The following is a 24,986-nucleotide window of genomic DNA, read 5'->3' as shown; positions in this document are numbered from 1 at the left end:
TTTGAGCAAACATTTCAGTAAGCCCACAGAACAGTTTTCCAGATGGTTTGAACTGGAGTTACTAAAAGCCCCAGCCAGTGTGGTCAGACATAAGGGATAACAGAAGCTGTAGTCCAAAACATGTGGATCGACTGTTTAACCACTGTCAAATCAAAGGCAGAGAAAAATATTTCTTTACAGGACAGGACTGTTCAAGAAAGTTGTATAATTTCCTTACAAAACTCTGGAGAGAAAGCATACAAGTTTCTTGAAGGAAAACAAATTTAGGTATGATGATGACAGGAGAGCTCTTATAAGCTAAATTCAGTCCTGATATGATACAGTGTAAGTTAACATAATGTCTGTAAGTGAGCAATTTAGCTTTGAGCTCTAGCCCATGATCAGTAGCAACACCAATGGTGTGTATCAATTGTTAGATTACACCATATCAGACTGGAGGAGCATGTGTATAAGTGGGAGAGATAATAAATCAAGGGAAGTAAAGGATGTCAAAACCCATGTATAAACTCTAGGGGAAAAAATGGTTTTCCCATTATGCTAGAAACAACATCAACAAAGAATAGCTTCTATTTTGTAAAGGGCTCCAACAAAATCTGCAAATGAGTGGATATAATTATGTGTTTTTATCCACTATAACCTTCCTACTCGCTATCCTCTTCCTCAGTACTTTAGGGTACTGTATAAATTATCTTTTGCTAAGATTAAGGAAGAGATGAATAACTCTTTCTTACTAACTTAAATTCATCCCTGAGTTGATGCATTGATAAAGTTGTAGCAATTTGTGACTAATTTCTGTAGAAAATGAAGAACCTCTTAATATACATAGATCAACTGTTTTAATACCTACATGATGTCTACCCAAACTACAAGATTAATAGGCTCAGATGATATACCTAATGTTAGGACTATACAACTTCAGACTCCTCAGCAACTATACAAAAATACATGTTGCTGCATGTATACAATTTGTGTTTCTGGGAGAAGACATCCACTTTAAAATACTAGTTTCATATGAGAAGAGAAGATGTTATGTGGAGATGCAGTCAAACATTTGATCCACCATCTACAGTCCAAACAGTCCAAAAATCATAAATGCAATCAACTTTTGCCTTCCTGTAGAGTGCGTACTTCAGCTCTAACTTTTACCTATCCTTCACCAAGCACATTCACCATTATTTATTTTAATAAACTTGATACTATACAGATTTTTTTTGTGTTGTTATTTATCCATATTTTGCTACATGACATGTCCCAGCAGGATGCTTCAAGAATCCATGCTCAGAGTTTGCACACATTCATTCCAGTAAACTGAAATCACAGCAGTCATAGTTACTGGCCTTTAAAAAATCCCTGAAGGTCTGATGATCATAACCATCTTCACTCCAGCGAATAACATTTAAAATATAATGGAGCATGTACATGCACATGTAGGCATGCACAGACATAAAGATCAGAGTACAACTGTCCTATCAAAAGCTGTAAATATGTTACCTGTTCTTGTCTCTCTAGCCATTTATCTACCATGGGATGAGTGGCACTTAGTGAAGAGCGAGCGTTGTCCCTCTGAAACTGGTTAGTAGACCAGCTACTTGTGTCTCGTGGAAGGCTTCGGTAATTTTCATCTTTCTGTTCCAAAATAAAGAAGAAGAAGAAAGATGTGAAACAAAAACATTGTCTAACTCCATGCAACAAGTATCTGAAGTCTAACACATCAGAGATGGATTCGCAAGCTTACCAACTGATATACAGGAGAAAGATCCCAGGTCATGTTCTGTGAGTTGCCAATTCAATAGTGGACTCGTTTATACTGACTGGTAGTTGGCAATAGGAACAGACAACTTGGAAGAAGATAATTTCAATGATGATGCTACTAGAATGTTTTTCCACAGTTAATAACCTGTTTGATTGTTTGGAGAACATCCACAGTGGGTGTTTGATTCCAGGAACACCTCTCTCCCCACATGAAGAAAAAAAACAGTGGATCATTAAGTCCCATTAAATACAATTGTATAGTGAAATTATACAAAATAGCCCTTATAGAAAATAGCAAAATGTTTGCTTTTATTATATCTTTTCTGGATATTTTCAAGCCATAGATGGCTGAATCCATGGATAAAGAATGGAGGGCCAACTATATTTGTTTGCTGAGAGCTATGAAACAGGTGGCAGAAAGACAAAAGATAATCTGGGGCTGATGACTGAGGGGAAGATTTCATCTTTGCTCCCAAAATTCAAGCTGAATGTTTACTTAGGAAATACCCTAATAGATGTTTAGGTAAAAATTGGGAAGAAGGAGGAAGGAAGCAGACTTTAAAGTCTGATGGGGAAACACAGTAATTAAGAAATGGATACCACTCGCAGGGATATCCCTGAATTTACTTCACTTTGTGAAATAAAAGATCTGTAGTGAACAAAAGTGTTTTTGTTTTTAATGTATGTGAGTGTGGGAGTGTGCACCAGTTAAGCAGTGTATCTATGTACTCAAACCATTCAGTAATACACAAAACAAGATGAGTTACACAATACACAAGAACATATCATACATGTGTTTCTGCCCACTGCCCCAAATACACATGTACACAATACACATGAAAAGAGGTCTTGGGTGCTGTCAATATGTGCTATGATCGCAAAAGCAGCAAGTCCCCAAGATCTGTCTTCATCCTATAAATGCTGCTGGTTGGATTTTACAGTCCACAGCCAAAAGCAATAGGTCAGGTGCACAGGAATAATGTTTTTACTCTATTTTCTCTTTGTGTTGCAAACATTTTTGAAACCACCAACAGCCAAGAACAACTATTTAAATGATTTGAGGTACTGCAAAGCTAAGGGGGAAAATCCCAGTTGGGACAAGAAATATGGCTTGACATGAAGGAAACCCCGTTCTCAAACCATAATTTATTGATGTGGCCTTGTCATCAGATGGCTCCTTTGAATGAGCAGATGCACATCCTTGTTTGTAAGATTGGGAGGATAATGCAGAGGTAGCTCCCACTATTATATTGATTGGCAATTATCAGAACCTAGGCATACTTTTGAAATGAGACTGCATAATCCTATTCTATACAAAGAATAATACTCTAGATAGTTTCCATTATTTTAACTATCAGGGCTTTCAGAGTTGACATTTCTTCTTCAGATGAACAGCTAATTGTGGACTGTAACCTATATTTTTCAAAGAAATTAGACTGTTCCGTTTAAAAATGAATGCCTGGTTATTACTGAAGCCATGTTAGTCTGTAGAATCACTGAGAAATCCTGTAGCACCTTTGAGACTAACTTCTTTCTTTCCATTAGTCTCAAAGGTGCTACAAGATCCCTCTATACATGGGTCACTCGACTTACTAGTTCCTTATACAAACAACTGCCTGAATGTAAAATGGAACAGTATCCAGTAACCTGTAGTCTGAAGTGGTACAAAGTCAAAGACAAATTTTCATTTTGTTCTGCCACTGTTATCTGAGCACATCAATAGTGTGCTGTGTTGCATTCCCATAAACAATGGACCATATGTAGCTGGCAGACCACAAGTACAATGGGATGGAAATTCCCAGACCTTGAACACATAATTTCTCATGATGTGTAAATGTATAAGAAGCAAATAGATCTCATGCTTCACCTCCTATGCAATTTCACAGGTGGAGAAAATACAAGATGTCAAAAAAGAAAAAGAAGAAAAGAATAACAATCCATAGTAATGTAGAAATAGAATCTAAATCAGGGGTTGGCAACCTACGGCCCGCCGAGGCCTAGGGTCCAGCCCCAGCTCGGCCCTGCTGCAGATTGCTGACGGGGCCTTTGGCCTCTGGCGCAGGCACGCAGGGGCCTCTGGCCTCCGGCGCAGGTGCGCAGGGGCCTCTGGCATGGGACAAGGAGGAGCAAGTGGGGGCAAGGACGGGCAAGGGGGTCAAGGGGGAGCAAGTGGGGGCAAGGGGGAGCAAGGGGGCAAGGGGGGGGCAAAGAGGGGGAAGGGGGGCAAGGGCGAGCAAGGGGGCAATTGTCTATAGAAGCCACAGAAACATGCATTTATATTAACATTTTTTTAAAAATCAGCAGATTTTTTTGCGTATCCTCCATTTTTTAATTTAAAAAGTATCCTCCATTTTAAATTTTTGTCTTACATTTGTTTCGGCTTATTTAATTATTTAATTTTTTAAATATTTATTTATTTATTTATTTATTTATTTATTTATTTATTTATTTATTTATTTGGCTTCGGCCCCCTAGTTGTCTGAGGGACAGCAACCCGGCCCCTGGGTCAAAAAGGTTGCCTACCCCTGATCTAAATATTATGAAAATATTTTGAAAGCTCAAATGTGAATGTAAACCAATCTTTCTTAGATTACCATTGCTGGCTTTATAAATTATAAACCTTGGATTAAGCATCAGGACTCCTCTGAAGACCTTCTCCACTGATCCTGATCCTTTATCTGGTCTGCTAACAGACACTGATCTAGAGTTTCCCATGTAGACCAAACAGAGAATCCTAGCTTAATAAACTCCATAATCTTATGGGGGAGAGAGGAAAAGGCAGAACATTCAACGAGTCCTCTCATTGCTGTTTTCCTAAACCATGACCTTCATGCATAAAGTGTAATAAGAGAAACACAGGCATATTAAACTGAACTTACAATGATTATATTGGTCTGGATATTCATAAACAAACAGTAGAGTTGAGGAGGAAACGTCAGGGGTTCGACTGGAAACTCGAGAATACTACTGACATCATTAGTTACAATTAAATGTTCTGATTTTGAAAAGAAGATCCCCCCCCCCACCGTACTTAGCAGCCTATGGGCATGGCTATGTTCTGGGAAGTTTGTACTGAGAACTGATCGATGAAAATTATCATACCAGAATACTATTAGCCATTGCCCTTTTTGGGTTCTCTTTAAAGGAAAAAAAAACACTGATATAGAACATCGTAATGACATGTTCAAGTTTAAAGCATTCTCCTTGCTGTTGCCCCCACACCAAAACAAACAAGCTGATGCTGTTTTCACTGCATTAGCAAAATACAAGTGGTTTGTGCTATGATAATATGAAATCAACAGAATTAAACATGACTAGGGGTGCATCTATTCTGTAGAAAAATCCAGTTTGACACCACTTTAAATACCATGGCTCCAGCCTATTAAATCCTGGGATCAATAGTTTTGTGAGGCACCAGCACTCTTTGTCAGAGAAGCCTAACAACTTTTTAAAACTACAAATCCCATTATTCCATAGGCTGGAGCTACAGCACTTAAAGTAGTGTCCAACTACAGTCACCCCTCCTTTCTGGACCCCCTTGTAAAAAAGGAATTTCGCCTATATTTAAGTCTCATTGGCTTGAATATAGGTATGGATGCATGGGAGCATACAGGTGTGTGCCACGGACATGCAACCCATTCATTCTCCCTCTCTTTGTCCCTCGCACATAAGCAAGGGATGCGAGCCCAAAGACAGTGAGAATGGGGGGAGGACTGTACATTATTTCTACAGTGCAGATCTACCCTAATCTAAATTCCAATAAAATAGTTGAGTGTATTCTCTGAATAAATATGGATCCAATCCCTTGTATATGACACCTATAGCGAAAAGGTTGTCACCTTGATAATTGAAAGCTATGGAGAGGTTACTCTATAGATATTTGATAAAATATGCTTTTATTTTAAACAAAGAACAATAAGGCTTTACATTACTGAATGTAGCTATACATTTTTTTATAGGTTGATCACTGTTTTTAGCACTGGGGGAGGGTTGGGGTTTGGGGTATTTTAAATTGTAATTTTTAATTGTTTGAAGTTTTATTTATACTGTTGGAATCTGCTTTGATTCCTTTATGAAAAAGCAAAATACAAATAAATACAAATTATTATTATTATTATTATTATTATTATTATTATTATTATTATTATTATTATTATTATTATGACAGCTGCATCTGCACTACAGAAATAATGTAATTTGACACCATTTTAACTGTCACAGCACCATCCTATGGAATCCTGGGATTTGCTTTTTGTTGTGGCACCAGAGCATTCTCATGGGGAAGCTAAATATTTCACAAACTACAAATCCCAGAATTCCATAGCATTGAGCCATGACAGTTAAAGCGGTGTCAAACTGCATTAATTCTGCAATATAAATGCAGCTGACATTTCATGGTTACATCTTCACAGCTAATGTATTGGTGAAGGGGGGGAGGCATTCCTCATATATCCTTCCTGCCTTATTATATGTAATCAAGCAAATATCAGATGAATAGCAATAGCAAATACATTTCTATACCACTTATCAGTGAACTAACACTCCCAAAGGGTTTACAATATGTAAGCCAATTGCCCTCAACAAGCTGGGTACTCATTTTAGCGACCTATGAAAAGATAGAAGGCTGAGTAGACCTTGGAGCCCTGCCTGGGATCATACTCACAACCTTGTGGCTGCAGTGCTGGCATTTAACCACTGTGCCACCAGGGCTCCCTATCTTACTTACAAGACAAAAGCATTGGTACCATCCACCCTTTCTATCTATGGCAGATCCATTCCAGACCTCAACCATGGATGAGAAAAAATGGGAAACCCATTGTCCTTAATAGCAGGTGCAAAGTGCACATGCTGCATGTGGTCTGCAAATATTTAAATCTGCAGGTGGCAAGCCCGCAGATATTGAGAGCCCACTGTATATGCTAAGGGTCTCCGTATACTCATTGGGTTATGTCCGCAGGAACTGGTAAAGACAACAGAAAGGGCAAATCCAATTTGAAAATTATGTCTAGCAAGCAAGCAAACAGAAGAACTCCCTTCTCATACAAACAATGTTAATGTGTTCATTCATAGGTCTTTGTTTTAAAATAATTTTCTAAATTACAACTTCTTGTTGGGCTAAAGAGTCTGGGAATGTTATTCCAAAAAGTATTTTCTCCCAGTTCTGTATGCAGTATAGTAAGCTACACAGAATTATGCAGAATAAAATAACTCAGATGACATTGTGGAAATCTATTTTTTAAATAAAAATAAAACTCAATATCCAATTTTAAAAAAAATCCAGAAGCAACAGCCATTTTCTTCATGATTCTTTGGAGACAAAAGCCACTTGGGGGATATTCTCTTAACTCAGCATGTCAAGCACATGTTTCAAGGCTTCCTGTATAATAGGGACATAGAGACTAATTGTGTCCGTCAGTGAGTAACTTGTTACAAGTGTTTGTATATATTAGATGAGACGGACACCATTGCTTTGCAGTCTCCATTCCCCTCTGGGCAGGTTCGGTTTATTTTATCATTCTACAGTGCAATTTAACACTCTGCCTATTTCCAGATGATTTTAGATCCATGACCTTGTAAACTAAACTGGACAAGACAGGTGATGTCCCAAAGAAATGCTTAACAGGGATCTAATAAGTCTTTTATTTAGACCACCAAAAGAGGGGAGAAAGAATGCACTCCAATATTATTCTTATACACCCATCCAGACACTTGTGTGGTGCATGCTGGGAGAAGGAAGAGAAGATGAAACAGAAAGGAGTGTTTTAAAAATACAGGTTCTTCCTGAATTATTAGGACAAAAAAAGAAAAACAAAAAGAAATGGAGCAGACTATTTTATTCTGTATCAATGAAAAATATATTCAGGAAAGCTGACTACTCGCTACTCATCCCAGATATCAAAAGCCTTTAGAAAATGCCTGCCTCTACATCTATACAAAATGGAACTAATTTACAATGCAAAAAGAACAGCTATGATAGCAATGCCATGAGAAAAACAGCAGGTCTTTACAAAAGCCAGCACTAGATCTCATTCTGCTGTCCTTACAATGATAAAAGTTACCTTACAGAGAAATACCTCCTAGTTTTGATTGGTTAATAAGGTCTCACCAAGGGTGGGGAGGGAGGGGCATTGTTAAGGTCATGGGTAATGAGTGGCTCTTCCACAAACCAACAAATGTTGCATTTAAACAAGCAACATTGAAGGATCTGAACCACATCTTGGGAGCAATTTGGAACTGAAAGTCAAAACACCATAGACAATCTTCCATGTTTATGAAGAAACTATAAAAAAAATGGTGCAGTGTTTGCAGTCTCTATTTCAATGGTACACATGCAAAACCAAGAATTCCCAAGTGCAATTCAAATTATTTGCCAGGACTTCAGAACTCTGATGCATTTCTGCCCCCTTCCCCCAATTCACTCTGTACTCATTAATCTCACAGTAAAATCTCAATAAAGATAATGCAAAACAAACAAAACAGCATATGGTGATTGATGTAGTGTAATTACAATGCAGGAGCTGGGCTTTAATCCTGCTGGTAGGTTTAATAAGACAAAAAATAAAGAGAAGAAAACTATGTTTGTTCCCCCCAGGTGCATTTTAAAGCGGAGGAACTATCATGTACTACAAGAAATACTGCCTGTTTATTTAAACAATAATTCAGAATCATCCATCTGCATTATATTTATTCCACAAATCTAATGCAGTCAAGATGAAACTCACTTAAGAATCCATTCAAACTTCTTACTATTCATTACAATCATATTACAGCTTCACTTAAGTCCTTTTGCTGATTCCCTGCTCTATCATGCACAAACACCAAAGTCTTGTTCTTTGCTGTTTCTTCCCAAATAATTTTGTCTCCTTGAACAAATGTTTGTCTCTTACCAGCTTCACTATGTATACATGGAAAGGCCTCATTCTCTTCATGTATCTTGTCTTCTTAAAGATCGATATGAGGAATCTCTTTTATGATTGAAGAGTTCAACTGAAGAGGAGAGGAGCGTGTAACTCTTTCTTGGATGTCAAAAAGTGAAGGCCTCAAGATCTTGTTACTGTTGTTGTTGAGTACCTTCAAGTTGTTTTTCACTTATGACCACCTAAGGTGAACCAATCATGTGGTTTTCTTGAAAAGTTTTGTTCAGAGGGGACTTGCCATTGCCTTCCTCTGAAGCTTAGAGAGTATGACTTGCCCAAGGCCACCCAGTGAGTTTCTATGAGTAAGTGGTGATTCTAACCCAAAGTGCTAGTCCAAGACACAAACCATCCTGGCTCCTAAGGATAGATCCAAGTACTCATTTCAACTAGAATAGACTCATTGTGAGGTTGGTAAGTCAACACGTATGTAGTTTAATAGGTCTACTCTATTTTGAACATTTGGATTCAGCTCCTTGTCACATTCACATAAGAAAGAAATATAAGATATATAAATATGTGATCCTACAAGCTTCCATTTTTCCTTTCATGTAATGCCAACAGTTTTTGCATCCAGCCAGTATCATGTCAGTGAAATAGTTATGTCATTCTCTACAGAAGGATGGGGGAGTTTGCATTTCCAAATATTTTGGACTACAACTCTCACAATCTCTTACTACTGGCTGGTGCTTCTAGGAGCTAAAATCTAAATCTTCTGCAGGAGTGGGTTTTCAAAACCTCTACTTCTGAATCTTGCCATGAAGTAATAGGAACAGCAGCAGGAAGCAGTGCACCTCCTCTCAGTGGCAAAATGTGCGGTGAGTGGGCTTCTAGTTTACCAACTTCTTGATCTAGCCAGTCATATACTACAATGGGTCTTAAAGTAGAAAATTGATAGTTTTATGGAGGAAACGTATAGTAGGAAAATTGCTAAAAATTTCCATCTTGAAAATAAGTAATGCTGAAATGAATCCCTTACAGATAGATATTTAATTTCATTCCATACCAACCCATGCCTCAAAAAGCGTGAGTTGCTGTGACATAAAAGTTACGACTCCCTACACACCAAGTAAGAAGATAATAAACTCTCTCGTGCACACACACGATCTTTTAATTTCATTTTTATGTCTGTTTTGCTACATTTGGCTAGGAGTATATTATTCCCATATGAAAGTCTGACAGGAGATTATCATATCCCAAAGAAAACACACATATATTGTGGATTATTAAAACATATTTATATACCTACTATAGGTGCATACATATTTCTCTTACCAACATTAGCTAGTTTCCTTTACAGTTCTATAAATTCATTATAAATATATTAGCAATTCTCCTCATTTTTGCTGTAATACATTTTTCCTGATCAAACATGGCAACTACTTTTAGCAAGCTAGAAAGCAAACAAACAAGAGCTTGGCAACAGAGTAAATTAAACTTTGATTGGTTTCTATGTTCTTATTTTCAAACATGCAACCCAGCTTTGAAAATGAAATGCATTCTCAGATGTAAAGTGCATTCAAAAATCAACTTAAATGTTTTGACTCCAGACGTATAGCCATATCAGTGAGTTGCCATAAGGACTACAAGGAGATCTGTGGCACCTGAAAGACAAAGTAGTTTATAATATGAGCTATTATATGTAACAGATTACTTCTTTAGTCTGAATATTTTTGAAGCGTATTCAGCAACGTTTGCCTTGTGGACCTAACTCTGGATGCTATTCAGAATTAAATCAAGAGCCACTTCTATTCCAATTAGTTTCACAGCTATGAAGAACCTCTGCAGAATCCCATCTTGTATTATGCCACAAGTGGGCAAAGGGACCCCAAAGCCACATTCTGTCCCCATGGCTGCTTTTGCAGAATGTGACTCCACCAGAGTCTCTTCAGCCCACCTTTTTTCTGTCCAAAAAAGAGTGGAAAGGCCTTGGACTCTCCATGGCTTGCAATTCAACTTTTTAAAAAGATTTCATCCTACCCCCACCACTGTTTAACGTGAGAAAATACTGATTTGCCAATTTGGCAACCATGGGGTTATAAAGAAATTGAACATGATACAGCAGTGTGATTCTGGAATAAAGAAATACTATTTTAGCCTGTATTTGTTTCCAAGTCAAAGAGAGTATTAGTCCCACCTTATTCTGGGCTGGGCTGGGCTCCCCTCATCTGGAGTACTGTACTGAATTCAGTTATGGGAGCCCTCATTTTTAAGATGGATATATCCAAGCTGAAGCAAGTTCAGAGAAGGACAACAAGAATGATACAAGACATATTTAGTGTGATGAAGAGAAGCCAGAGGGAGGACATGAAGGCACTTTTTAAATACCTCAAAGTACTGTCACAGAGAGCAGGGTACAGGTTTGTCCTCTACTTTTCTACAGGGAAGGACCAGATATAATGGCTTTATGTTACAGGACAGTAGATTTCTATTGAACATTAGAAGGAATGTGTTGACAGTAAGAGCAGTTCAGTGATGGACTCAATTACCTAGTAAAGTGGTGGTGTTTCCTTTTCTGGACATCTTCAAAAAGAGTCTAGACGGTTATCTGATGGGGATACTGTAGCTGGATTTCCTGCATTAAGTTGGAGGTTGGACTCAATGGGCCACAGGTCTCCTTCCAAGTATATGATTCTGTTTAAATAGGTGTATATATAAATATATACAGTCCGCCCTCCCCATACACAGGGGATGCTCAATCGCCATGGAAAATAATGGGGCGCGTGCCCACAGAGGCGCATGGGGTATGCAGTGCAAGTACATGCCCCATTATTTCTGCCGGAGTTTGCCTTCCACGTAAGCTCAAAGCCTCAGAAGGCAAGCCTGCCTATAATGAGGGTCAACTGTATTGATAAAGTATGGACCTCTAGCCACTTTCAGATGTTTGTTTTTGTGTTAGGGGATTGTGTTGGGTTTTGTTTTTTGTTTGTTTGTTTTTGTTTTTTATGGTTTTGTTTTCATTTTTGTTTTGGTCAGTTTGTGCATCCCTCAAAGGGCAAAAAAATGGTCAGCCCACTTCATCACCCCACTTTATGGTTTCGATCATTTCCTCATGTTCTAGGGAGCCTGAGACTTGGGTGTTTTCTTAACACATTTCCAAATAGCACACTGGAAACCACTACTGAATCTTAAGAAGCCCTGGTGCACAGTGGTTAAATGCCAGTTCTGCAGCCACAAGGTTGTGAGTTCGACCCCAAGGGTCCAAGGTCCACACAGTCTTCCATCCTTTCGTAGGTGAGTAAAATGAGTACCCAACTTGTTGGGGGCAATTGGTTTACATACTGTAAACTGCTTAAGGAGTGCTAGTTCACTGATAAGTGGTATAGAAATGTACTTGCTGTTGCTATTACTAAAGGAATTTCAAAATCTGTGTGTGACATGCAAAATGTTGTAGATGAAAATTCAAAATTCCCATTAAGTATACCCAAAGTTTTAAGGGTGCATCTAGCAGCCCTTTGCAAAGATACTGTACCAAATGTGGGACTGCATTTATAATAAAAGCTTCCTTCTTGGTAACCCTCAGAGAGAGAGTGGGAAGGATTACATTTTGCTCTGATCTCACTCTGATCTAGTTTCAAAATGGTGCCATGTCGTTATATGATGTCACCCTCAGCCAAATGTATCAGGAAACAATGTTTCCTGAAATCACTGCAACCTTTTAGGCAGGAAACTTTCAAGGAAAGTGGCACCCAGCAGCAGCAGGGAGTATACATTTTGTCTGATGATTAATGAGACAAACATTTTGCCCCTTGGGTGTGTTCCTACCAAAAACTGAAACAGCACTGAAGCACAGAATATATGAACAGGATAGTAAAACTGGGTATGAATGTTTTCATTGAGACTTAAATACCATAAAAGCACCATACCCCATCCGATACTGGAATCTATATTTCACAGCCTATATTTCACAGGAAGGAACTGGCAAAACCACCTCTGAATATTCCTTGCCTAAAAAAAAGCCCCATGAAATTAATGGGGTTACCATAAATTAAAAGGCAACCTGAGGGCACATGCACACACACTGGCTGCATGTAACACAGCTCTGTGGGTTGTAGTTTTCAAATAACAGCCACAGAAGGAGACAAATAGAATTTGGGATGTGGTATGAAGGGAAAAGGGATTAAGCCTGTTCTTCAAATAAAAATCCCCCTTGCCAAATGTTCCATTATTGTCCTCATTGTCCATTCTGCCAATCAGTCAATTTTTGTTGCTCAAACATGCCACAAAAATACACAAAGATTTACCATTCCCACAGGCTGCCGTCCCTCAAAAGATTAATTACTATTATCTGAGAAAACAAATTTTAAGGAGATAACTATCAATATCTGTTGTACGATGCCACATTATTTCTCCCATCTTCCTGATTTAAGGTTCCTCTGTGCCTAGATTTCCCATCACTATGCTACATCAATTGGATTTCTTTTTATCTTGGTCACCCTGCTGATTTCTAGTAATATGTCGCGTTGGTGCATTGCAGGAAAATGTTTTGAGAAAAAATCAGGAGTACATAAATGCTCTAAACTAAAGAGATTAAATTGTACCTTTAAAAATGATAGTGCTTAGTTTCCTGTAAACAAGGACTGACATGTACGAGCTCTTGAGCTAAGGTGGGGGGGGGGGACTGAAACTGTCTGCCAAATATTAGGATTCAAAGACATAGCCATATTTTATACTTGTTGTTCATCGCCTTGAGTCCCTGTATTGGGAGAAAGGCGGGATATGAGAAAATAAATTTGTAATAATAATAATAATAATAATAATAATAATAATAATAATAATCTGGAAAATCAGTGCGCAAAGGGATCTTATAGCACCTTTGAGGCTAACTGAAAGAAAGAAGCTAGCAGCATGCACTTTCATGGAGTTAAGCCTACTTCCCCAGATTCATAAAATGGATGGTTCAGGGACAGACAGGCTATGTGTGTAAGAATAGCAATAGAAATGCAAAACTTGTGGTTATGGAAATGAGACGACAAGTTCAGTTGAACTTTGAGATGCAGGTAAATATAAGCAGCATAAGTAATGAAGGGTGTATCAGGAAAGAGTTAAATGTGAGACGAAAGCCAGTGACAGAGAAAAGAACCTTTTATTAAGAATTTTTTCCCTCCCTCCCTCCTTTACTTTACTTCCCTTGCCTCCTCATTGGCTCAAACCCTCCAAATGGATCAACCCTCTAAAAAGAGATGCTGATGATATCTCTATAAAGATAAAGAAGGGTATGTAGACATAACAAAATAATAATAATTAATGCCTTGTTTATACAGCATCTGACTAGCAGTTTCAAAGTATATGCAAATGCGAATTTCAGCCATTAACCACAAAGTAATGTTCAATATGTTTTGCCTGGAAAATTGATTTTTATAACCAAGTTTTGAAAATGAAAAAAAATACTAAGCTCGAATTTCTTTTATATTTTTTTTAAAGTATTTTCACTGTCAGAATTAGGTCAAAGAAAGGAGAGTGCAAGAACAAAATAAAGCCCCAAAAATGCCTTTGAAGTCCTCTGTTTAAGAATAAAGGTTCATAGGAAAACAAGCTTCACGCTGATTTCTTTCGTCACAAGTATTATTGCTCATGTGGAGACACTGAACTCATAGAAAATATGCAGAGAGAGAGAAATACCACACACTGTGAGTCAGTCTTGTCTTGGAAGTTTAAATGAATTTATAGAACTCTTTGCAGATTTCCTCCCCCTCTTTTCTAGCCGCATGACTTAAAAAGGGTTGGGGTCTATAAGAACCAGGCAAACTATTAAGAACTATCTTGGACTTTGATAAAAGCAGGAAAAATTTAAACTTACAATGACAGTGATTTTTCCAGGATCATAGTAAAGGGTGAAAACACATCTTTAGGGCTCAAAATTTATGTTTGCAAACAGCACAGCTCCAGTAACCTATGATCTAGTGGGTCACTGATATAAGACAAAAAATGCTGGGAAAGATTGAACTGAACAAATCTTCCTATCATATGTCCCTGAGTAGTATTATGTTCATCATGCATCATTTTGAGAAACAAGGAAGGCATCATTCACAGGTCCTTCTACACCATCCTCTAAGATGAACTGTTACCACCTAGTGACACTTTTTAGAAGTTCTTCCTATCCTCTAGCTGGTAATTTTAAAGAAACCTGCAATTACAGGGCTAATTTTGCAGGAGCATCCAGCTACTGACCTCAACAGTATGCATCAATAACCACACAGAAGATATGTGTCATAGTGTCAATCATACATAGTGTATTAGTATAAACAAGCACACAAAAGAGTAAGGTCTACCCAAACATATGCCCATCAGAACCACTGACCTTTCCTCCTGTAACATCACTTCGTTTCAGCTGACTATTTTTTAAAGTCTAGTATCTTTTGATAAAGCATCCAAAGTATATTTTTGGTATACATCACTGTGAATCAGTAAAAATAAAACCAACTAGAATAACAATACTGTTAATCTAGAAGATAAATTTTTATTCTTAGATTCACTTCAAGTTCTCAATATTGGCCTCTTCTCATTAAAGACAGGTCAAGAAATATCAGCACTTCAATTAATAAATGCACATGTTTTCAGCACTGTTTTCAGATGGGGAATCTTGGTGGTACTGGAAGCCTAGATGTATCATTACTATAATATCTCAAGGTCTGAATTTCATTGTTCAGAACTCTCCATTGTTATAAGAAAACTATGTGAAACTGGGCAGTGTGGAAATCCAATAATGAAATCACTTCAGCTGTGCAAGGAACAGCCTTTTGTTCCAAGATATTCTTACAAGACTCTGCCATTGCTACTATAATACTTATTACTTATAACAATCATCATCCTAAGTATGAAAGTACAAGATCTAATGTTTGCTTCCCAAATCTCAGCCTTCATACTTTGAGAAGTCATTTCTGCAGCGAGGAATGTTCAGTTATATGAGGAGCTTCAATGGTTAGAGAGGCTGCCCAACACAGACTTTATATCTCAGCTTCTGAGGAACAGGAAGCAGCCATGTGACCTGGGATCAGAGATGAACTCTGATTTCATGATGATCTAGCCTCTTTTAACTCATGCAGATGTATAAAATGAGTAACAAAGAAGTAGGGCTTCTTTCTTGAACAATTCCATCACTTCCCCTACAAAAAAGGTTCTATCATTTTAAATAGTGTTTCCCTAGGACTAGTCATCCTAATAAATAAACAACAGTCAAATAATAAGTAATGCTTGATTTAATATTTTGTTTTTAAAAAAAATACCTTTCTTTCATGACTCCTTGGCCCCCCAGAGGTATTCTGTTTGAGGAAGCCTGCCGTTGTCGACCATCTCGTGGGGTTTTTCCGGGAAGGCTCTTCTGAAGTAAAATTATTATCACTGACTGATGTTGAAAGGCCAACTAATGCAGGATCACTGCTGCGCCGTACATGAAGAGGCATATCTGAAATGATAAAAAGCAAAGGCATTGAAGATTTAAGACCTTATTTCTTCCCCAATTAAGTCAGGAAATCGTATAGCTCTCATTTCAAGCCTAAAAGGCTGAGTGTGTCTGAAACCTGGCAAAGAATTGGAAGAGTCTCCAGTGAGTACCACAGTCAACTGACTTAAGGAAGGATAATTTGTATTAAATCATTCCTAGGGGATACTTGCTCAGCATCCCTTGAAGAAACAAATTGAAGTTCTGCAAGTTCTCTGGCTTGCTCATGCTGAAACCTCAGCAGCCCTTCTAGTGAAGATGTTCTGACCAAAAAAATACTGATACTTACAGTTACAGGCAGGAATGAGAGACACAATGTACCGTATCTGAATTGCAAGTTTTCATGCAATTTGGCTCTCAGATAGTTCACACTACAATGTGGATGAATGAAAGAGGATGGGGCATATACTACTCCTTTGCAAGTGGCCATGCCAGCTGGATGATTCTGGGAGTTATACTCCAAAATGTTGCTTTTCCAACTTCTGTGTCTCACGGTCCATACTAAATATATGACACAAGTTTCATAAGTTAGAAATTTTATTTTAGACTGTGGGGATGTTGAAGGTTCGTCTCTGCAAATTAGGGTCACTATATAACCTCTACCCCCACCATCATCTACAAACAAATACAGATAGTGTACAGGTTCAGGAATTCACTTACACCATAGTTTAACAGCAAATCAGCAGTAGTATATTCTACATTTCTTCTTCATATATGAGGAAAAGTTTCTGCTTTACAAGAAACCTGCAAAAGTCTTGTTCTTCAGACATTTTGGCCTACATCTCCCGTTCCACAATGACCATGGTCAATGGATTATGGAGATCTGGAGGGTCAGCCACAATGATCATGGTTAAAGGATTATGGGACTATCTGAAGGGTCAAATGTTCGCCAACTTCAAATGTTCTCCACATTATATGAAAAATATAGTTTGTTCTACCCAAAATGTGTTTAAATGAACCAGGATCAAACTGTGATTTGATATCCTGGTTTGTTACCTAACCATTTTCATTAATGACATCACACTACACAGACTCCTGGCATTTATCTCTTGCACATTTCAGGAGAGAAATGGAGAGAAATGCCACACACTGTCAACAGATAAAATATAGTCTTCAAACTCCTTTTCACACAGTAGTACAGTTGTGCCTCGCCATACGCTGCCTTTTTATAGGCGGCTTTAAGCATAGGCGCTCAAACCCGCCAGCGGGTTTAATGGCAGGAAATTGAAGAAGGGGTGGCGCGTCCCATTCAATTGAATGGGCGCGCGCGCCCGTTGCACCCCATGTGCATCCGCGCCGCCAAGCATAGGCGGAATTCGCCTTACGCGGAGGGATCCGGAACGGATCCCCCGCGTAAGGCGAGGACCCACTGTAGTCAGATGTGTTGATCAAGAAAGAATTTCTTATTGTAACTAGCACATGCCCAATAGAGTACAGTACCATGGTTCCAATCATAAGAATTTATATAGACCAAAGATAATGTGGTGTTGAATATTTGTTTAGCAGCACAATTTCCTGCCATTAAACTTTTTCTGTAACAAGCAGCACCCAAGAGAACCCAAAATCAGCACATTCTCAAGCATGCTATTGGGAAACAGGAAAAATAAGTAAAAATGAAAAATGCATTTTATTTTCATTAGGCTGTCTCTTTTCCCTGTTTAAACACCATACTTTTTTATTACATTCCACAATGTTCAACAAAGAAAACACATTAGAAGAGATATGTTTCCCTGCTAATGAGGCAGAATGTAATATAAAAATGGAACAAAAATAATTAGAGGCATATATCAAGAACTATCTATTATTTCTTACCTAATAGCACACAGTTTACGTGCTTCAATGAGGTTTCCAAGCATATTAAACAGCCTTACAAATTGCTAGGGCCAATTCCAAACTGTGAGCCTGCATTCTTCCACTCATGGTTCCTGGCGTCAGCTGGCAGAACTGAGCTTGAAAACTAAAGTGCATGAAGCATAGTTCAGAGTTTTTTGGGGAAGTTACTTTTTTGGACCATGGTTCCCATAATCCTCCAGCCTCCATTCTAGTGATGGATTCTGGAAGTTATAGTCCAAAAAAGTCACTTTTGCAAGATCTAATTACGTGAAGAAGCAACTACCTGAGAGTGGGCTGCAACTGCCAAGAATCAGTTTTAGTGGCGTGACAAGCGTTTGACTATTACTATGTCACTCTTGAAAAGGGAGAAGGAAGGGGGGATTAATGTAATAGCACCTTTAAAACTAGCCAACCTTTATTTTAGTATTTAGGGTTTTTGTGGATTTAAACACATTTCTTTAGATGCAGTTTGTTGTTGTGTGCTTTCAAGTAGTTTCTGACTTATGGCAACCCTATGGAAAATTTGTTCAAAGGAGGTTTGACATTACCTTCCCCTGAGTCTGAGAGCAGGTAACTTGCCCAAGGTCTCTCAGTGGGTTTCATGATCAAGCTGGGAATCAAACCCTGGTACAGAGTATTAAATGAAGTACAAAGTGCTTCATGAAAACAAATATCAGGAGGTGGGATCAGCCACTGAAACGAATCTCTCCCATGTCCTCACCAAGTGAGATGGTGACAATGGCAAGAGTGAGAGAAAGTCCTTCCTGCAGACCTTAAGCATCTGGCAGATTCATATAGGAGATACGGTCTTTGAGATAGAATCATAGAATCATAGAGTTGGAAGACACCACAAGAGCCATCCAGTCCAACCCCCTGCCATGCAGGAAATCACAATCAAAACTGGCCATCCAGCCTCTGTTTAAAGACTTCCAAAGAGGGAGATTCCACCACTCTACGACAGAGACTGTTCCACTGTTGAATAGCCCTTACTGTCAGGAAGTTCCTCCGAATGTTCAAGTGGAATCTCTGTTCCTGGAGCTTGCATCCATTGTTCCAGGTCCTTTCTCTGGAGCAGCAGAAAAAAGCTTGCTCCCTCCTCAATATGACATCCTTTCAAATATTTAAACAGGGCTATCATATCATCTCTTAACTTTCTCTTCTCTAGGCTAAACATCCCCAGCTCCCTAAGTCATTCCTCACAGGTCATGGTTTCCAGACTCTTCACCATTTCAGTAGCCCTCCTTTGGACACGCTCCTGTTTCTCCACATCCTTTTTGAACTGTGGTGCCCAGAACTGGACACAGTATAGTCTGGACCTAAGCCACACAGGGCTTTATAGATCATGACCAGCACTTTGAATTGTGCTCAGAAATGAACCTGTAGATGTTTTTAAAAGGGAGCTACATGCTCCTTCTGTGCAAGGGTGGTATTAATTTTGCCAGATAAGCAAAAACATTAATGACTAAGGGTCAAAAAGAGAATAAAGTGATAAAGGGTCCAAGCACTCAAAGCCACAACCATAAGCATTCCTCTTCAGTGTTACATCAAAATCTGAGTTTGCACGTTGCTAAGTATTTTTGTTGCTGAAATCTAACTGCCTTTAAAAAGGGGATTCCCAAATTATAATATGTATCAGAAGAAATCAAAAATAATGAAGCCAGTAATAATACCCTCACTGATTAGCTTTCGATTCTCAAAATCTTATTTTAAATTCCTCAGCACCGAAGTCAGTATAATGAGACACTTAAATACTCATTCCTTGCTTCTTTTTATGTGCCCCTCCCCTCTCCCAAAAGATTTACACACATGGCTAATGAGAAGATATGACATGAAGCCTCTATCTGCTGCCAGCATGAAGTCTGAATCTATATTCAAATGTCAGCGATTAGTGCTGATATCCATACTTTACCAACAAAAGTCAATCAAGATGCCTAATTGCTTAAACATATCTGAAATGCACTGCAGCATTACAAAAAGAGGACATTCATGTGTCATTTGATTAAGACTAGAATTCCAGTAGGGTATAGGTATGTGTATACACACATACATACACACCCTTTTCTGCACATGTTACAGTATTACCACACCATCTCCAATATACCACCAAACTAACACCAAAATCAATCTGATGCGAGCATACTTCACTTTAAGGCACTTCACTGATATGGTACTTTTAACTTCTACAGTATAGCACCATTTTGTTCATCCTCAGTCTGTTTACAGCATTTGTGCACTTAGTGTCTAAGGTCCAGAGCAGATGGGCAGGAAAAAGCAGCTTGTTCCTGAGTTTCTGAAAGCAGATCAAAACCCCGCTGTTTCCACAGCCGCTCCCAATATGAGCTAAACTAGCCACAGACTGTCCACATTATGCGATATCAAGCCGCACTGCATGGTTGTTTTTTTTTATTGCACTATTGCACAAGCACACTGCCTGCAATGTCCAATTACCTCCCTCTCCCCTCCCAGATGCTTTTCCATTGGACACCCACCCATAGGATCAACCACAGTTGCATGTACAATGCACTGCTTATACAGTGTATCGGTGCATCAGTGTGTCCAGTGATACAGTGGCAAAGCGTCAAAGCCCCTCCATACGCCCCCTTCGCCCCATGCTCTCCTGTTGGGCTGTCTGGTTGCTGTATGTTGTAATTACATCCATTGCATTATTAGTGATCATGTTTTTGCTTTGCCACAGTCTCATGCTGGAACCAGGCTCTTTATATGCTGGGCCTCCCCTCTCCCACAACTAACCTCCGCTACCACTTACAAGTCTTTCCAGCCAAGTGGAACTGAACAAAACATAAGAATACAAACAGCAGAAAAATAAGTACTTATTAATTTTAAAAAATGGCTGGGTGCCATTTTTAAGTTTACTGAATGTATAGAATTCAGAATTTTATCTTGTTTTTTTTTGGGGGGGGGGGGGAGATTTTTTAAAAAATAATTAAAACACCAGATGAAGGTATGCGTGGGCCCAGTGCAGTGTCACAAATTCCTGGGTGATGGCAGATAGTGTTTGATGTCTAAGGTTGCTTTGAAGAGTGGATAAAACAGCAATGAACTCTAATCACACGGCTTCAAATTCTCTGTGGCACTAATGCACTGTAAATATTGATTTGCTTCTGGAGCCAAGGTGCATTTTTAAATAAGCACTTGAAATGAGAAATCTAACAACACATTGCAGAAGTTTTTGTTTTTTTTCCAAGTCAGAGAAATAAAATAAAGATGTACAGGGCCTTAAGTACTTTCAATAACATCTTCGTTAATATTAACTCAACAATAGCTAGATAAATTAAATATGAAAGGAAATTTTGTGAGCACATACAGAAGAGGAGATTTCTGATTATGTAAGCTATTATTGATGGCTAAAGCCACAAAGGAGAATTGGATTTACAAGATAACAAAGCTGAAATAGAATTAATATAACTATACATAATTTCATAGTAACAAGATTAATAACCAACAGTATGTATGTTCTCATACATACTAATCTTACAATACTGCATGTATAATGTTAAAAGTTCCATTTCATTTTGTCACACCTCTCTCCTCAATTTATGCCAGAAAACCATGTTACTGTTGGCTCTACAACATAAGGCAATTATGGTAACAGCCCTCCACACATTGATAAAAAATTATTATCATCCTTCACCACTAGACATGTTGGCTTGGGCTGATAGGAATTGAGAGACCAACATCATATGGGGGGACAGGTTTGTTAAAGGTTCCCCCATCCTTGCTAAAGGCAATCTGCTTGCTAATATGCTGCACATCCACAAGCAATAATCCGCCCTGCACACTTAGAACATCTGGGAAGAACCTAATAGAAAATCAAATGGTTAAACTAACGACTTCCCACAGAGCTTTTACCGCTGCTGCTCCCAAATTGTGGAACAGCCTTCTGGAAGAGATCCGTCTTTTTACTACCTTGGATGCTTTTAAGAAGGCACTTAAGATGGATCTCTTCTGGCGTGCTTACCCACCCGACTCTGTATAAGAGCTCTATTAAATGAAATGCTCCACTTCCTTGATGATGATTGTTATGCTGCTATGATCCCTATGTAATTTTAATATTTTATTGATTGTATTTTGTATTTATATGTACCCCTTTTATCGAGGTGGGAAATATAAATAAACTATATTATTATTATTATTATTATTATCATCATCATCATCATCATCATCATCATCATCATCTTTGAGTACAAATGAACTCTAAAACAACCAATCATGGAAAGTAAGTCTCATCGAACTTACGTCACAATACTTTTTGCAAGTTTGGAGTTTTATATTTATTGGAATGAAAAGACAGATGGACACATTCCTAACCTGCCATTTCTTTCCATATTACCCATCTCAAAATATACTTGATTATGGTGATGAGCACTTGCGTTTTTTAAGTTGGGGGTGGGAAATGATCGACTGGTCAGCCCTAAATCTTCTAATTTGTTGTAAAATATTTTTGGCTATGGCAAGTTACAAGCCATTATTTCCTCTTTATGCTCATCTGGAAACCTCGGCTGCTGAATATTCAACAGCTCAACTTGCCAGCATTTAGCTAGTTCAAGCATTCCCTCTGAACACCCCACTCTCCACTTCAAACTTCAACCATAACTCTGACAACCAAGCAAATCAAATTCCATGCAACAGCAGTTTCCTAGGTAACCAAGCACAGACACCAACTGTGCAAAGGAAAAACATCGAAAAACTGCAGCATTCTATTTGGGCATTAAACAAAATAGGTATATAAATCATCGAGACCACCAGAGATGCCAAGTGCCGAAAACACTACAATGAATAAATTCAGTAATTCATTCATGCTTGGCAATATGAAAAAATGAATCAGGCTCATGAAATAGTTAAGAACTATGAAAGGACAGATATGAACAAGCTGAAGCATTGCTGTCCAGTTACAGTCCTATAGCACCTATCGAATGGAGCATTGCCAATTATGGTGCTTGCTTGATGTCCAAAATGATAAGGCTTCAGATACAATCCTTTGGCACTTATTAGCCTCTCTGGATCCATCTTAAACCAGCAGCTAATTAACTTCTCCCTCTCCAGCTTGACAAGTTGTTAAATCCTTGCTGAATCCACCTTCTCTGAACAACTTAGCAACCTTGACCATCTGGAGTGCTCTGCTCTATTTCTTAATTTTGCATCCCAGTTAACTTCCATGTGGAAGCCCAGTTTGGATGTTAGCAATGGTCTCATCCAAGCACTGACCAATTCTCAAATCCTTAGTTTCAAGCATCTGCCTTTATACTGTATCCTACGTATTCATGCCATAACACTTGTTTATGCACATGGAGACATCTGGACTTTAGGATTTTTTTATTGCATGCATAATACATAATGCACAGTGCAAGCTGTTTAATTAGGCAGTATTCATAACTGGCTACACCTACCACTTTATATGTAATTATCAATACACTTCAGAAGTCATCTGTTGAGAGATAACTATGTATTGATTTTGAGCTTGCACACTTAAAAACTTTACACACATGTTAGAATATTGTACATTATATTAAAAATAGATGTTGCCATCTAAATTCCCTCTTACACAAGTATGGACAATGAAACCCAAAGGAATCTTGTAGCACCTTTGAGACTGAGAGAAAGAAGGTTAAGCTTTCCCTAACTTAAGTCTACTTAAGTGAGTGAAGTGTCTAGGAACAGACCTTTATAGTTATGAATAAGCTGTTTGCATGTGTGAATAGTAACAGAAATGCAAAACTTGTGGGTATGGTAATGAGGTAACAAGTTCAGTTTTCAGGTACAAAGGCAGGAGAAAAGATGTTGCCTAAAGCCAGGGTGAGAGATAACCATATGAATGGTGGAAGCAGTTATTGGAATGTAGTGTGATACTGGTTGGGAACCAGAAAGGAAATGTGATAAAACAGACAAGAGAGCCCTCATAAGGCTGAGGTGTTGCCTAGTGTTATAATATGTGTAGTATTCCAGGAAACCACTGTTTCCTTTAAGCCCACTTGATGGACTGGAGTTTGTGGATATATTCCAGTTCTGTTGTTCCTCTTTTCAATCATCTGTTGTTGTGGCGGTGGTGGTTGATGTTGTTCAAGGATTACTATTCTGAGATCTAAGAAATATTGAAGTATTCTGCAACTGGTTTTTGTGTGTTCCCATTGTTAATGCCCAATTTAATGTGCATTTATCCTCAGGTACAGAGACTGGCCTGTTTGCCCAATGAAGAGTGCTGAAGGATAGAGGATGAGCAAGTCAAAGTCCCTCTAATATTGTCAGTGGTGTGATTAGGTCCTGTGATGGCATTTCCTGAGTAGATGTCTGGACAGAGTTGGCATACACATTTGTTGAAAGGTCTTTTACCCATTTCCCCATCTGTGTTATGTATCCTCCTATAAGTAAATAACTGAGATTGGGAGGCTGTCTGTAGCCAAGCAAAGGCCTGTCACCAAGAGCCACCTTGATAAGGCAGCATTATTGTCCAGAAGTGGGCTGTAATTGACCTTGGCTTGCTATGAACATTGAAAGTTACTGACACAGCTGCCTTGGATCTTGTACAGGAATAGGGACATGGCTCAGGCCCAAAGTTACTTGTAGGAACACCTCTCCCTACATAATCTGCCCCACACACTCAGAACATCCAGAAAAAAATCGTTGGAATATTATAATACCAGATAACAACTTCCCATAGAGGATTCACTGCTGCAGCCCCTAAATTATGGAATAGTCTATCGGAAGAGATCCGTCTTATTACCCCCTTAGATGCCTTCAAGAAGACACTTAAGAAGGATCTCTTCTGGCGGGCTTATCCACCTGATTCCGTATAAGAAATTATGGTTAATGCTCCACCCCTGATTATGGCTGAATAACTATTTGATGATTGGATTTTAAGGAACTAATAGGAATGAATAATTCAGTATTAGTATTTTAGAGATTGTTCTTCTGGAATTGTACTGTGTTATTTTAATGATGTAATCCCACTTTGATCCTTGGGAGAGGCAGCAAATATAAATGATGATGATGATGATGATGATGATGATGATGATGATGATGATGATGAT

General features: G+C 38.5%; 1 protein-coding gene across 1 annotated transcript in view; it reads right to left on the bottom strand.

The window, feature by feature from the left end:
* Positions 1–24,986, bottom strand: part of PARD3 (par-3 family cell polarity regulator) — a 697,528-nt gene that overhangs the window by 361,799 nt on the left and 310,743 nt on the right. The window contains 2 exon segments of the mRNA XM_042472372.1: positions 1,492–1,626; positions 15,893–16,071. Coding sequence (XP_042328306.1) covers positions 1,492–1,626; positions 15,893–16,071 — 314 coding nt within the window.

The sequence above is a fragment of the Sceloporus undulatus genome, chromosome 6, assembly GCF_019175285.1.
Source record: "Sceloporus undulatus isolate JIND9_A2432 ecotype Alabama chromosome 6, SceUnd_v1.1, whole genome shotgun sequence".
Taxonomy (NCBI): Eukaryota; Metazoa; Chordata; class Lepidosauria; order Squamata; family Phrynosomatidae; genus Sceloporus; species Sceloporus undulatus.
The sequence above is the reverse complement of the archived record's forward strand: the minus strand, read 5'-3'. Positions and strand labels throughout refer to the sequence as shown.